Source organism: Prosopis cineraria, unplaced genomic scaffold (assembly GCF_029017545.1).
Source record: "Prosopis cineraria cultivar Desert tree isolate PC_DT_omini unplaced genomic scaffold, ASM2901754v1 PC2, whole genome shotgun sequence".
Lineage (NCBI taxonomy): Eukaryota > Viridiplantae > Streptophyta > Magnoliopsida > Fabales > Fabaceae > Prosopis > Prosopis cineraria.
Window position 1 is genome coordinate 12316963 of NW_026555333.1, and position 14388 is coordinate 12331350.

General features: G+C 32.5%; 2 protein-coding genes across 5 annotated transcripts; both read left to right on the forward strand.

Moving 5' to 3' along the window:
- The first annotated feature begins 4476 nt into the window (after positions 1-4476).
- LOC129300832 (pathogenesis-related thaumatin-like protein 3.5) lies at positions 4477-6456 on the forward strand. 4 transcript variants are annotated; one of them, XM_054939441.1, is made up of 5 exons: positions 4477-4994; positions 5110-5380; positions 5480-5580; positions 5665-6063; positions 6224-6456. In XM_054939441.1, exons 1-4 carry the CDS (start codon positions 4511-4513, stop codon positions 5685-5687), a joined length of 879 nt encoding a protein of 292 aa, XP_054795416.1. In that variant the 5' UTR covers positions 4477-4510; the 3' UTR covers positions 5688-6063; positions 6224-6456. The 4 variants fall into 4 exon arrangements, with proteins under 4 accessions (XP_054795416.1, XP_054795426.1, XP_054795402.1 ...); XM_054939451.1 differs by having other exon boundaries at positions 5480-5558; XM_054939427.1 differs by having other exon boundaries at positions 5480-6063; positions 6224-6455.
- A 2221-nt stretch (positions 6457-8677) lies between these two features.
- On the forward strand, positions 8678-12210 carry LOC129300853 (chloroplastic import inner membrane translocase subunit HP30-2-like). Its single transcript, XM_054939458.1, has 6 exons — positions 8678-9159; positions 9608-9723; positions 10707-10833; positions 11348-11496; positions 11613-11675; positions 11905-12210. The coding sequence occupies exons 1-6, from the start codon at positions 8869-8871 to the stop codon at positions 11942-11944; spliced, it is 786 nt and encodes a 261-aa protein (XP_054795433.1). The 5' UTR covers positions 8678-8868; the 3' UTR covers positions 11945-12210.
- Positions 12211-14388: the final 2178 nt, after the last annotated feature.

The window sequence follows — 14388 nt, forward strand, 5'->3', positions numbered from 1 at the left end:
TGTAATAAATGTTAGTATTGTTAGCTTCTTCATAGATTAGGCATCACTTTTCATATTTTCCCACAAAGACAAATAGAAAATACTCTAGAATTGTTCTCCAGCTACATTCATGTTGCTTGAATTACACTCTAGATTTGCATTGTATGACAACCCATTCTCACATTCTCTCTGTAGATTTTACTTTTACTTATGCATGGTCGAATGTTCATTAACCTTTTTAACTATTTTCTTGTTATTTTCATGCTATAAAATTTTGAAAGTACAATTTATTTCATAGAAGCAACTTCCATTGCAGCCATTCTTTTTATGGTACCATTTATGAATTATACCTAATAGAAACAAATGACATAATGTGATTGGATGATAGCAGGATATCTCTGGTTCTATATATTTTTTAATGTAGGGACAGTAAAATCCTTGAGTTTGATTGATCACAAGTCATACCATTGTAATTTGAACTGTGATGGATCGTGCAGACTATTTAGGCAAGGACTAAGAGTAGTTGCTTCAACGAAAGGAGTAGAGGTGTCTGGAAAATCTATGGTTGCAAGTTCTACCAATGTTATTTTTCTTTCGAGTATTTTAGGCCATCAAGATGGTTCAATTCCTACTCACAAATGAGATTAGAAGTGTGAGAATGAACGCTTGTAGGGAAACATGTATCACTACAAACTAATAAGGATGACTTACATTTGTGATAAAAATTGTAATCAAAGAATTCTATATGATAACCATAGTTCCCTTTACTGAGCTAGTGGTCAAATTTTTTACTCTCACACAAGTGGAGGAGCAAGCCATGAAAGGTGTCATGAGAAAGCTTGATGCAAACAATTTTGCTCTAATGGCTGCAGTTTTAAGTGAAGACGAGATTCACAAACTCATGCTTCTCCTTTTAAAAGATTTTTCTCTGATGTTAGTCATAACTGAAAAGAAAAATTATTATCCCTTTTCTATTGAACAAAAATTGGTCATAAAATTAAATGTAGCATTAGATTACTCCTTGATATTGGTGAGTATCCTAGTAATGTTGATGTAATGTAGAACTTCAAGTAACTTTGATCGTTGATTGTTGAACAATATAATGGAGAATTTGAGCAGGCTCTATTTGCATAATTGCATCCATTTTCTAGTTGCAATTATATCTTTAGTGAACTCTCTAGTAGTAGGACTATCCATTTCTACACTACTGCAAAATATACAATTTACGTCACTTTTTGTAAAAGTGACATAAAAATAGAGATGGTGGTAATTTTGTAAATAAGTATTGAATATATAATATTATTAATGTTACTTTCCATAAAAATGACATCAAAATTTAAATCCACATTGTTTTACAAAGAATGACGAGGATTGTGAAAAAAATTATTAATTTCTAAACATTTTTTATGTTGTTTTCCACATTGGTTTTTAGAAAGTGATGTGGATAAATTATCCACGTCCCTTTCAAAGAAAGCGACGTGAATTGTAGAAAATAAATTATTTTAAATTATTATATGAATAATTCATCCATATTGCTTTTTTAAAAAAGTGACATGAATTGTAAAAAATAAATTATTTTAAATTATTAATTTTTTAGACATTTTTCACGTCACTTTCTTAAAAAGTGACGTGGATTTTAGCCAACTTTTTTTAAATCATATTGAGCTCCTTCCTTGCTTTATCATGTTGTATTTTGAAACCTAACTCCTCTCCCTCTTTCCCTTCGATGGCAACACATCTCTCTTCTCCCCACTACAGCTCTCTCCTCTCCTCCACACAGCAACTCTCTCTTCTCCTTCCTACTGCATTGAGACCTATAGCATCGAGATATACAACTAATATATTTAATTGAGATCTATGGCCAGCATTCAACGACGAGCATTCGATAAACAGCTCTTGCTTCTCCTCGTCTCCTCCTATTTCTCCCATTCAACTGACAGCTTCGACTCATGGTCAAGACCCACAACTTGTTGTCTTTCCCCTGAGTGAGCAGTAGTTTGTTAGTGTCACTTTTACCCATAAATCTTTTTTTCTTTTATGGATATTTCTAACCTTTGCTTGAGCCTTCTCCATGATCTTTAGTTTCTTCATCAATTCTGGTATCATTTTTTATTCATTTTTGCTTTAAAGTTAATATTTATGAACCTCATATAATTTTTCCTTTGAGTTAATGAATCTTCCCATAAAAGAAAAAACAAAGAGAGAGAGAGTAGGCTAAAAAGGAGATGAAGGGGATTTTTGATTAATCAAATTTTAAAATTTATATTGTTTCATTTCAAATTGCAATTTCAACAATGGATTTTTTCCTGCAATAGATTTTGGTGAAATAATTAGTTGTTCATGGTTAACATAAATTAATCTAGCATGGTTTTATTTTTCTTGTACTATGTTTTTTAGGTTTGTGAAATTCATGGCTAACTAAAATGATAAAATAAGAATGACAGATATTTAAATTAAAATTATTTTAATATCTTGTTTTTAGAGAAATCACGTTACTTTTTGTAAAAAAGAGACGTGGTTTCTTCACATTCCTCATAAAAGTGACGTAAATAAGTCAACTTACTATGTCGTTCGGATCTATATCTCCCACGACAGAGATGTGAAATGCCCTAAAAAAGCAACCTGAAAAGCTCTTTTTATAGTAGTGCTAGTGTTATGTCAATGGTGACACTAATTGCCCTGTTGTTGGCCTGAGGTTTCACAACAGATTTTGATAAGAACAAAACTAAGGAATATGAACTAAGCCTGCTATCATGAAAGATGCTCTGTTCTACCTCAAGTTTATGCAGCAATCATCAAGAAGCATATGCATGAAACCTCACAAGCTGGAGGGAGATGAACCTGGCAAAATATGCAGGGTGTTCAGAAGCAAAGCTCAGATGCGGATTGCAATATTGAGGAGATGACCCAGACATGCAAGATGAGGAAAGCTGAAATATTAGGCATGTCCAATCCCAATTTAGCTTGGAGTAAGACACCTCTTAGTTTCTCCTAAATTCATTCGCTTGTAATCTCCTAAATTCATTTTCAGGGTTCCAACTTTTGATATTCCTGGTCTGTCACCTTTTGTTTGTTTACCGAAGAAATAAACATACTCCCAATAGCTCTGCCAATCTGGGAAAATGAGGGATACAGAGCCAAAAAAAATCACTATGAAGGGATGCGACATGGTGGAATCTTGCAAGAGGTCATGATTATCATATATTGTCCACGAGCAAGTTTCCATGCATCTTGAATTGCAGTGAATGTTTGATTTCTTTTTGACTATATAATTATTCCGTCTGTCCTTTTCTGGGGCAATCTACAAAATATAACTACCGTGAAAAAAGTATTAGAAAAATCTCTTGATGGCGTTTTTGCAAAATTAAGGCGAATAAATGTAGTAATTTTCCTTGAAATTAAGGAGTTATGGTTATATTCCAAACATAATTGTCAAATTCTCGAGTTAATTCTATGAGTTTAATATTTTTACATTTTTAACTTATAAAATCGTGTCAATTTACTCATAAACTCAAACGAAATACAAATTTGGTTAAACTTACAAGTTCACTTTAGAGTTTATTATTTTTACATTTTTAATTTATAAAATCGTATCAACTAATTCATAAACTCAAATTATGTGTAAGTTTGATTAAACTTGTTAAGCTTGTTAATTTTTTTTAAGTTGAACCAATTAAGTATAAATTAAGAAGAATTTAGTTCATAAAAGTTATAGGACCTAATTCAAAAGAAAAAAACTTAAAATGTAAAAACTAATATTAATAAAAAAGAAAACAAAAATACTAAAAATAAGTTCTCAATTTTAAAATTTTTATATCTTATATATGATAATTTATTAATATAAATGGTTTAATATATTTAAATTAAATTACAGTCATATTTTAATAGTTATTTGTTGATAGAGGTAAATTTTTATGAGTTTACAAATTAAATTTATGATATGAATTTATATTTCTATCACAAATTTATTTAAATTTATAAATTTAACAACCTTGATATCAAACGATGGGTAGTGAAAAATATTCTCCAGGACAAGTTACCGGGAAGCCTTGTTGCAAACGAACTTTCTGCTTTTGCGGGCCTGAAGGGTCAACTGTTGGTAATGGGATATCTGAATCTGATACTCAAATCAATTCAATATAATAGTATTCTTTTTCTGTATTGATTACAGGGAGAATCTCAGATCACTTCTCTTTAGGATAATCTTGTGCGACGTGTACACTGGAATCCTACTGATAGGATTTTCAAAAGAAAATCCACGGTCCTCCAGTCAGAGAGGTCACTTCTGGATTTCCTGATTTGCACAATTTCCCATGAAACCGCAAAAGCAAAGCATTTCTTCTCCACGAGGCCAGCTGCAAGAAAAGAAATACCAAACCCAGAATCACCGCCTTGCGGCTGCATGCGATCGAAGAATTTCACGAAAGCAACGTAACGGTTTGGTTTTGTAATGCACAGTTCCAGAAACGTACAAGTTACATATAGGACGAAGTTGGATTCTCCATCAACCCCTTGTGAATGCCAACCAATAATGGCGTCCTGGAAATTTCCCGGGTTCCTTCTCATTCTCTTCGTCTTCTTGTCTGCATCGTCGTCAAGCATATTCATCATAACCAACAACTGCCCCTACACCATATGGCCCGGCACCCTCGCTGGCTCCGGTTCACCCCAACTGACGACGACAGGATTCCAATTAAACTCCGGCCAGAGCGGGAAACTCACCGGCGTTCCAGGATGGTCGGGTCGGATATGGGCAAGAACAGGTTGTAATTTTGACGCTTCAGGTATTGGGAAATGCCAGACAGGTGATTGTGGAGGAAGGCTTCAGTGTGACGGGAATGGCGCGGCCCCACCGACGTCCCTGTTCGAGATAACTCTGGGAGAAGGCAATACACGAGACTACTACGATGTAAGTATGGTGGATGGCTACAATCTGCCAATCCTTGCAGTGCCTCGAGGTGTGTACAGTGGAGGCGCTTGTAATGCCACAGGTTGTGTATCTGATCTGAATAGAGGTAAGACTATCTTGAAACTCGAAACCTTCCAATACTTACTATATATTTGTGCTGTATATATAGTTCTCATGACGAGAAAAACAATATTATTCTCTTGATGGTTTTGTGCATGCAGGATGCCCTAAAGAGCTTCAAGTGGTTGGTGGAGAAGGAGGATACCAAGGTGGTGTAGTTGGGTGCAAGAGTGCGTGCGAGGCCTTTGGGTTGGATCAGTACTGTTGCAGTGGAGAGTATGCGAACCCAACCACGTGCCAACCCAGTTACTATTCCACCATTTTCAAGAGGGCTTGCCCCAGAGCTTATAGCTACGCTTTTGATGATGGCACCAGCACTTTCACTTGCAAAGCCTACGAATACGACATCGTTTTCTGTCCCAACGCCAACAGGTACGTGCACGGTGCATCTAACTACACCAGTTATGTGTGTGTGTGTGTAACAAAATGATGACACAAGTACAGAATTGTAATATTTGAGTTTGCATGCAGAGTGAAGAGGCCTAATAATTTTGTATCTCCACCTCCGCCTTACCAGATTTATCAGCCAAATGGAAAGGCTGTGAAGGAGGTGGCTTCCACCAGCTCCTCTAGTATTCTCTCTCCTTTTTCTGTGCCTGTGGTCTTTTTCTTCATATTCATCCTAATTAACTTTCTCAACGCTATTTCTTAATCAGCGACTAAACTTCCTTTGATCTGAGAAAATAATGGTACCATCAGGAGGATGGTCTTGGAAGGATCCGGGGAGGGGGCTCCTAGCGAAGCCAAGTATATATATATCCTGGAAGTCAATCTTCCCGCCAGATGTATATAATGACCTTATTCAATGGCTTCATCGTTGCTTCAGAACCAAATTAAGGCTACATGTCTTCATGGCAATTAATTAGCCTTAGTCCCAGTTCATACTTTATATCCTCTGTCCAAATCAAGATGCCGAGTTGTACATTGTCCAAGAAATTCTCATCTGTGTAAATAAGGATCGATCCTTCTGGGAATAAATTTGTAATAAGTAAAGCTTCCCTTAATTCGAGATGAATAATGATCGGCAGGAGGTTAAAGCTAATGGGTTAATTATGGTAATTTTTTTTATACAAGTTAATTATAGTAATTTAATATATATATATATATATATTAAAGGATGATACGAATTTGGAAACATACATTTATTTATCTCATTTCTTGCTCTTTGGTTTGAACACCTTATTCTGTTTTGCTTTGGTTATTTTGTTTTCCCAGGCTTTTCCTTCCCTTTGATTTGATTGCACAAGATGCTCATGCTGATCGTTTTGGAGGGGAAAATGGCTTTGGGCATCTTGTTAACTCCCTCGTTTTCTTAATCATATAAGTTTGCTTATCCATTTTCTTAAACTTTTCAATTTTAACTTGTTACGTTTTTAATGCTTTATTTTGTGAACTTTTTTTATTTGAATTTATATTACATGATGTGATATGATATTGATCCTCCTATTTCCTCATCAGTGTTTTAAAAATCAGATTAGAACAAAAACTGAAAAGGTTAATGATTCACATTTTTCATGGTCTAATAGATTTATTAAATAGGTGATCAAATTGGTGACTCAATAATTTAATAAAAATAATATTATATACGTATTTAATAATATAGAGTTATAGATGTAAAAATAAATATGAAATTGTAAAAAAATGTGTAGAAAAGAATTAGCATTTGCCATGTGAATTATTAAAAAATATACTAATTGAGGATTTACAATTTTCAGTTCAGGTTTAGCCTGCTAAACATTGTAATTTAATTTTAAAATTTTGATTTTTTTTAAATATCAAACTGGTCTGACTAAGTATGATCCCCAATCTAACTGTGGGTTCCAATTCTTTATCTAGTTCAGCATGGCTCAACCTTTTGAATGGTTTTTTTTTTTTTAAAGAAAATTGAGCCGTTATGCCACCTGGTTGACAGTCTAATTGGTGGATTGTTCAGCTCCATTCAATTTTTAAAAAACTTCCCTTATTATTGTTTCATTGTTCCTGTTACTTCATGCTAAAAAATGTTTTCCAAGAATCAATGGAGTTGAGAATTTCGAAAGGCACTAGCTTTTTATATTATGATAAATTAAGATTTAAATTCTCATAAAAAGATGATTACTTCTAATAAAAAAATACTATGTACAATAAAAAATTTTCAAGAGATAGTAGATTAATTACTTCAATTTATTTAATATTTATTTTCATACTCCCTCTCATTTAAAAATGTAAGGCTTTTTTAATTAAATTTTACCTCCTAATAAAGTAGTAAATTGTTTTCAAACTAACATAATTTTTTCTTATTTATCCTTATTTAATAGAAAATTTTGCTTTAAATTAAATATAAAGTAATTTATTTATTATAGATACTTTAAAAAAAATACATTAATTACGTCTTAAAACATTAAAAATGCATTATATTTTTTAACATATAACCCTTCAAAAATCTCTTATATTTTAAATGGAGGGAGTAACAATTAAACCTAAATATAATTAATATTTGATAAAATTATCATAGAATGAAAGCCTTGTAAGCTTACCAACCAAATAACAAGCAGTTAAAACTTAGAAACCAATCTCTTATACTTTCTTCATTTTCTATCAGTTTAAAAAAGTTAATTAAATATAATAATTATATTTAAAAATTAAAAATTTTTACCAAATTATACAAGTGATTAATAAAATAAATATGTTTAGTGAAAATAAATATTGAATTTATGAGGGCCAATATGAGGAAAATGTGATAAATGATTTTTAAAATTTATAATTTTACTTATAAATAAAAATAAAGAGACACATAATAATTTATCTTATATTTAAAAATGAAGAAAGAAGTATTAATTATGTGCTGAGAGGTAAAATACTATTAAAAATAATGCATTTAATAAAAATAAATTAATTTTTGTTTAACTTTTACACAATTTTAATGATTTAATTATTATTTTTTAACTATGTGAGATAGTTAAAAGTGACTTATAAATATAATGAAAATAATATTAAATTAAATTTATTTAATTTTAGATCGAACAATATCTGAAGAAAAAGGGAATCGTGGAAAGCAAAAGTACCCGTTAAAATGCTGCTTTGAAACGCTGTTAAAATTTTTAACATTTAGCTTCTTAATAGAAGGCACTCCTAACTACAATATTAAAATCAAGAAGAAAATATTAAGTGATTAATTTTTTTTAAATAAAATAAATTTTTAATTTTATCATTATTTAAATAAAAAAATTAAATTTACAATATAATTTATCTCGTTAATGAATTTAGATAAGGGCAATATTAAAAAAAAATATAATTAATACTTCACCAATTAACTTGCATCAAAGACAAAAAATTATTACTTTTAGAAGATCCCCTTATAATAAAATCTGAAGAGTACTACTTTTAATTAAATTTTTTAATCTCATTAAAGTTGTCAATGGAATCTCACGAAATTCAGGGAGTAGAATTTTCTTTGATCTTAATTTCTAACTTACTCTATATAGTAGTTATAAAAAAAGAATATGCTTTAATAATTTTTTTTATCACTGACACGTATTTTTTTATTAAAAACAATTATATTTAAAGATAGATTACATATTAATACATGCAATTCTTACGGTAAATACTTTGATAATTGATGGTTAACGAATTGCTTCTCATGGCTCTCCATTTGCTTTGTTGAGGGGTTGGGGGGATTCCCTCTCCTTGTAAAGCCCGGCTTCTTTAGGAAATTGGTGGGTTGTCGACCCGGGTAGGGTTTTTCCCTTTTTCTTTTGTCTTGGTTTTCTTGTATTTTCTGTTCAGAAATTAAATTGAAAAATCAAAACTATAGAGTAAGAAACGATCTTTGTTATCCAACCGGCACCGTGGAGTTGAAGAGGAGGTAACTGGAGCAGGAAATGGAGCAAGGGAAGGGCGGAATAGCGGTGGCGAAGGTGATGCCTCCTCAGCTCCAGAACCCCATTGAGAATATCCAGCTTCGCTTCAAGGAGTTGGAGAATGGCTTCAGGCATTGGCTGTCCAAGCAGTCTTTGCCTGTTGAGGCTGCCGTCGTCACCGCCACCAGCGCCGTCCAAGGGGCCGCCATCGGTGTCTTCATGGGTACTCTTGCCCCCGACGCTTCCTCTATTCCCACTCCTCCTCAGGCCTCTCTCAATTCTCAAGCCATGGCCCCCCTTCAGCAAGCGCAGGTTTGTTATTTTCCTTTTCCTCTTCTCCTTCTACGATCCTAGTTTTGTTGCTTTGAATTCCCTTCAAGCTCCATGCCCACAATCTATAATTATCTTGTGTGTTTTTATTCGATGCCCGACCCGAACTTTTCAATCGTAATTCCTTTCTGATGTTCCCAGCTTTGAGATCTTTTATCTTTATTATCAATAATGGTCAAGGGTTTAATAGAACTTAAAGTGTTCCCAACTGCATCGATAGTCCAGTTCTTGCTGGTTCTTCAAGTGGTTGTATTCCATGTTGCTCTTATATTCCACTTTGGGCTTCTAATTTATTAACAGAGGAATTTTCCTCATATGGAAATGGAAGTCATAGCTCAATCTAAGCGTTATTGTTTTTTCTAGTGGCATATAACTGGCCGAATAACCTTTTCCTAGTCTTTCTGTTCTCTTACTATAACAATTTGTTTAGGCTCTTTCTGGGGGTCCTTTGGTACAAGCTCGCAACTTTGCTGTCATGACAGGAGTCAATGCTGGTATTTCCTGTGTCTTGAAAAGAATCAGGGGCAAGGAAGACATCCAGTCCAGGTGAGATTCAGAAATCTATTTCTTCTGTTTTTATTGTTCCTTAACTACAAATGATACGTGGCATTGTTGCAAGTAATATATAACGGCTATCATTTGGGGCTACTTTCGCAAACTCATTCCTAGTTTGAAATTGTGAAACTCATAATGACCCTATCTTAATTATGGAAGTGCTTAACAGGCATGAGCCTTCTTCAAACATAGTTTAGTAGGTTCCCCCCACCCCCAATTTTTTTTTTTTTTTGGCATTTTGAGTTGTCATAAGGTAAAGATAAAAAGCCAAAAGCAATGGTAAGCTAGTGTAAGGTCTATCAGTGTCAAAGATAATAACCTATGGATATGATTGTATGCTATGCAGCAAAAATATCTGATGCTGAAGAGGACCCGAAATAAATAAAGTATTTGGGCTCTGTTTGACCTTTTAATTTATCAACCTTTCCAGCTGCCTGGAATGGGATCAAACCCATGTATATATGGAAAAGACGGCAACTTACATATCACATAAGGAAGGAGATTAAATTTGGAGCTCTATTGAAACGTGATAATATATTCAGCACTGTTCAAATAACAATGTATATGGGGTAATAAATCTGTTTCAGTATTCCTTTTGATGCCCAGTTCTGTGCACTAGTTTTATCAGAGAACTTTTCTTCAATCCATGATGAAGTTTCATTGGTGGCTTTCTAATAAAATTATCAAATTCTACCTATTGAGGAAGAATAAATATGTAATTGACGCAATTGTAGTCGTTAAGTATTTTTGGAATAAGTATCTTGCTAATCAGACTTGAGGATCAAGGTACTAGAAATGATTCCTACAATCTTTACAATATTTTAAGGGTCAAATTTGACTCACCTTTATTTTTCAAACAAAAGCTATTTCGTTTTCAAAGCAGTCAACTATTTTGGTCTGCCTTTTCCTTGTTACCAGCAATTTTTTTTCTAGCTGCAAATATGATTTTGAATGGTTATATAATTCTAATGCAGCATGGCAGCTGCTTTTGGTTCTGGGGCCATGTTTTCGTTGGTAAGTGGCATGGGTGGACCAAATCTAGCAGCAAATGCAGTCACTTCTGGACTTTTCTTTGCACTTGTTCAAGGTGGAATTTTCCAGGTGAGCATGAAAGAAGAAGCAATACCTGTCTTTGCAAAGTTTTTCAGGGCCTTAGTCGTATCTGGCTTTGCATGTTGGCATCATTGCACGGCAAATATATAATCATGGTCCAGAGATGAACTTTTAGGCTCTGTTTGGTTCAAGGGAAGGGGAGGGAATGGAGGGGAAGGAAGGTGAGGGGAGGGAGGGGGGAGGGGGAGGAGGAGGGGAGGGGAGGGGAGGGTGCATCCCCCCAAATGGGGGGGGGGGGGAAGGTTTTGGAGGGGAGAGGAGGGAAAATTTTAAAAAATCTCCCCTCCCCTTGTTTCCCCTCCCTTTCCCTCCCCTCCAACCAAACACTACCTTAGGGGAATCATTCATGGATCTTTTTCTTATAGCCTTCAACTAATAATTATGACATGATAACTTGTGCTTGCCTGTATCGCTACGTAACAATTTTTCTATTGTTGGTTCATAATTTGCCGTCCATTGAGCCCCTTTTCCTTGCTAAGTGCGTGTCCCACATATGATGCAGTTTGGACAGAAGTTTTCTAAACCTCCAACTGAAGATATTCATTATGCTAAAACGAGACATATGTTGCACAACCTAGGCCTCCAAAGTTACGAGAAAAATTTTAAGAGAGGCATGTTAACGGACAACACTTTGCCTTTACTCACGGACAGGTAGTCGGTTGGATGATTGTGTCAAAATTTCGTTAATATCTTGTCATTTTCCTGTTCCTAATATTGGTTATCATGATTCGGTGTGTAAATCCGTTGTTTTCCACAACGTGTTTCAGTGCTCTCAGAGATGTGAAAATCCCTCCTGGGCCAAGGCTTTTGATTCTAGATCACATTGAGAGGTATGGCCTTACGAGTTTTAACTCTTTTACAAACAAAATCTTCTTAATTCACTTCAAGTGAAGTGAGAGGAGAGGAGAGTGAGAGTTGAGACTTGAGACTTATTTCTAAGGGACCCATTACCCATAGGAATAGATATGAACCTCACGTCTCTTGCTCTTTCTCTGTAAGACTATTGTTACATGATAGCCTGTTTCAGCATTCCTCTTACACGTTCATGCCTGGCTCCAGGGATCCAGATTTGAGAGGGAAGCGAGGAAGCCGCCATTGAGTTTGCCTCCCCTGCTATTTTATTGTTTTAGAATAGAAACCTGTTGGCAAGTGATATTAGTAAGATTGCTTTGAAAACGAGCTTTTGTCGCTTATTTTGAAAAAAAGGTTGCACTCTCCATATTTTTGTTGGTGCCATTTACATAATTTTGATAAGATTATGCTCTCCAGTCTGTAAGCATTTGTCTGACCATAAGGTAGGTTTGTTATTCCAATTCACCTATTATTATGTTCTTCAAATATGATTAAGTGTTACTTTCGCTCTCTTTTCTTTGTTGCATTCTTTAAGTGTTGCCATTGATTTAATCTGAACACCTTTGAATGCTACTTGAACCATCTAATGAACATTTTATGACCATTTTAATAGCTTAATGACTATTTTGTTACCTTCTAGGCTTCAACTATGACCACCACTCTCCCCACTCTTTTCTCTATGCACTCTGTTCCCTCACTCTCTTCCAAGACGTGCACATATGTGTGTGTACTTTATTTATTAAAAAATATAAGGTATTTTTAAATAAATTTTATTTTTTAATAAAGTAGTTATTTGTTTTCAAACTAGTATCATCTTTTCATGTTTATTCCTATTTAATAAAGTGTGTTACTTTAAAATAAATATAAAATAATTTATTTATTAGGAGTATTTTTTTAAAAAACAATTCTTACGTTTAAAATATTAAAACTGCTTTATATTTTTGAATAATGAGAGTGTATATATATATATATATATATAACGAGTAAAATGCTTTGACTTCTTCTTCTTCTTCTTCTTTTTTATGAACACTTTGACATCTATTTGATCTAAATTACATAGACCTCTTTTTTATTTTAAGACCCATATGAATATCTCATTTTAATTTTAAGATTCTTTTTCCATGTATCTAAAGGTTGATTGTTAAATCACGGTGTTAGGATTTTATTTTGATCAAAATAACCCTCTCTAGCATAAATATTACTTAAAAAAGATATTTAAAGACTTATATTTGTCCAAAAATATAATTTTTATATCTTTCGCATTTTTTATATTATTAAAATAATTAATTTCAATATATTATAAAGTTGATTAGTTTTATAGTTCTAAAATTTTAGTATTTTGGTAATTTTAGATACTTAAAAGCTTATTTATTTAGTCATCCTTTAAACATATGTGAAGGCTAAAAACGTGAGAGAGAGAGCATAATTATTTTATTAAATTATAAAATGATATAATTTCGAGCTTATGATGTTAATATGTCAATTTTATTATTTGTAATTTTTAAATAAATTTTGTTAAATTTTTATTTTTTAAATAATTCCATGAAATTTTGATTGAGTTGTTATTTATTCTTAAAGTAAAATTAATTTTTTTCTACCAATGGATATCTAATAAGTATTAAACAAACTTATAAATTAGAGATTTAATATGATAAGGGATAAATTTGTAAATAAGATTTATTTTAATATTGTTTTCAATTAAAAATATATTTTAGAATCTATGTAGAATATTCTTTTATGGTTAACAATTGAGACGAAAATGTATGTTCTTAAAATGAAGGGAAAATTTATGTGATTAAAATATGAAGAAAGCTGGTTAAAGTATAATAATTGCTTATTATTTATAAGTCGAGCCAGGTAAGATTATTGGTGACAAAATTCTCTAATGAGTATTTAACATACCTTCATGTCTAGAATTTGAACTCGAGATCACTAATTAAGCGAGCATAATTCCTTACATACTTATTATTAAAAATTCCTTTGAAATAGTAAAGTAATTATTAAAAATTTACATAAAAAAGTAATTATTAAAAATCGAAGGTCATATCAAATGACGGTGAGGTAAGAATATATTTAAAAGTAGTGCAGTCAAAAAAATGTTTAGAATTTTATCCCAAAAAAAAAGTTTAGAAATAGTAATTATGGTATTTATTACGTATTTAGCCCAATTAATAATCTAAATCCATGGATCTACACAAAACTTTATGCCCAGAAAAAATGGGCCCCATCCGGAATAAGGCATATATTTTTCTTTACTTATATATGTACAAAAATGTGAAAAAGAAGATGTCCTAGCCGAAAACAATTTGAAAAGCATATAATGGAATCTTGTTTGGTTTTTTTTTTTTAAACAGTCTTGTGATACAATTTTAAAAAATGTTTTTCAAAACAAATTAGAAAATTTATTTGATTGTATTAATTTAAAAAAAATTAAAATTAAAACAATCGGCCGATAATGATGGTTATCGACGGTTGATGATTGTGACTTTTGATTATTATTAATTAATATAATTGTAGTTTTCAAAAATTTAAGATACATTTAGATTTTCATTTTATTATTTAGGGGGGATAATAGATGGAAGTCCATGTAAGCCAAAATCACATGACACTGGGGATTAAATAAAAAATCTGTGATTTTTTTTAAATCCAATACTATGCTATAGCATAATACACGTTAAAAATAAAAATTTA

Excerpts from the sequence above, each read along its gene's own strand:
- LOC129300853 (XM_054939458.1), top strand. The coding sequence starts at position 8,869 with ATGGAGCAAGGGAAGGGCGGAATAGCGGTGGCGAAGGTGATGCCTCCT. Across the intron at positions 11,497-11,612 it reads TTGCCTTTACTCACGGACAG|TGCTCTCAGAGATGTGAAAA; the intron begins GTAGTCGGTTGG and ends AACGTGTTTCAG. Across the intron at positions 11,676-11,904 it reads ATTCTAGATCACATTGAGAG|GGATCCAGATTTGAGAGGGA; the intron begins GTATGGCCTTAC and ends GCCTGGCTCCAG.
- LOC129300832 (XM_054939427.1), top strand. The coding sequence starts at position 4,511 with ATGGCGTCCTGGAAATTTCCCGGGTTCCTTCTCATTCTCTTCGTCTTC. Across the intron at positions 4,995-5,109 it reads TGTATCTGATCTGAATAGAG|GATGCCCTAAAGAGCTTCAA; the intron begins GTAAGACTATCT and ends TTGTGCATGCAG. Across the intron at positions 5,381-5,479 it reads TTCTGTCCCAACGCCAACAG|AGTGAAGAGGCCTAATAATT; the intron begins GTACGTGCACGG and ends GTTTGCATGCAG.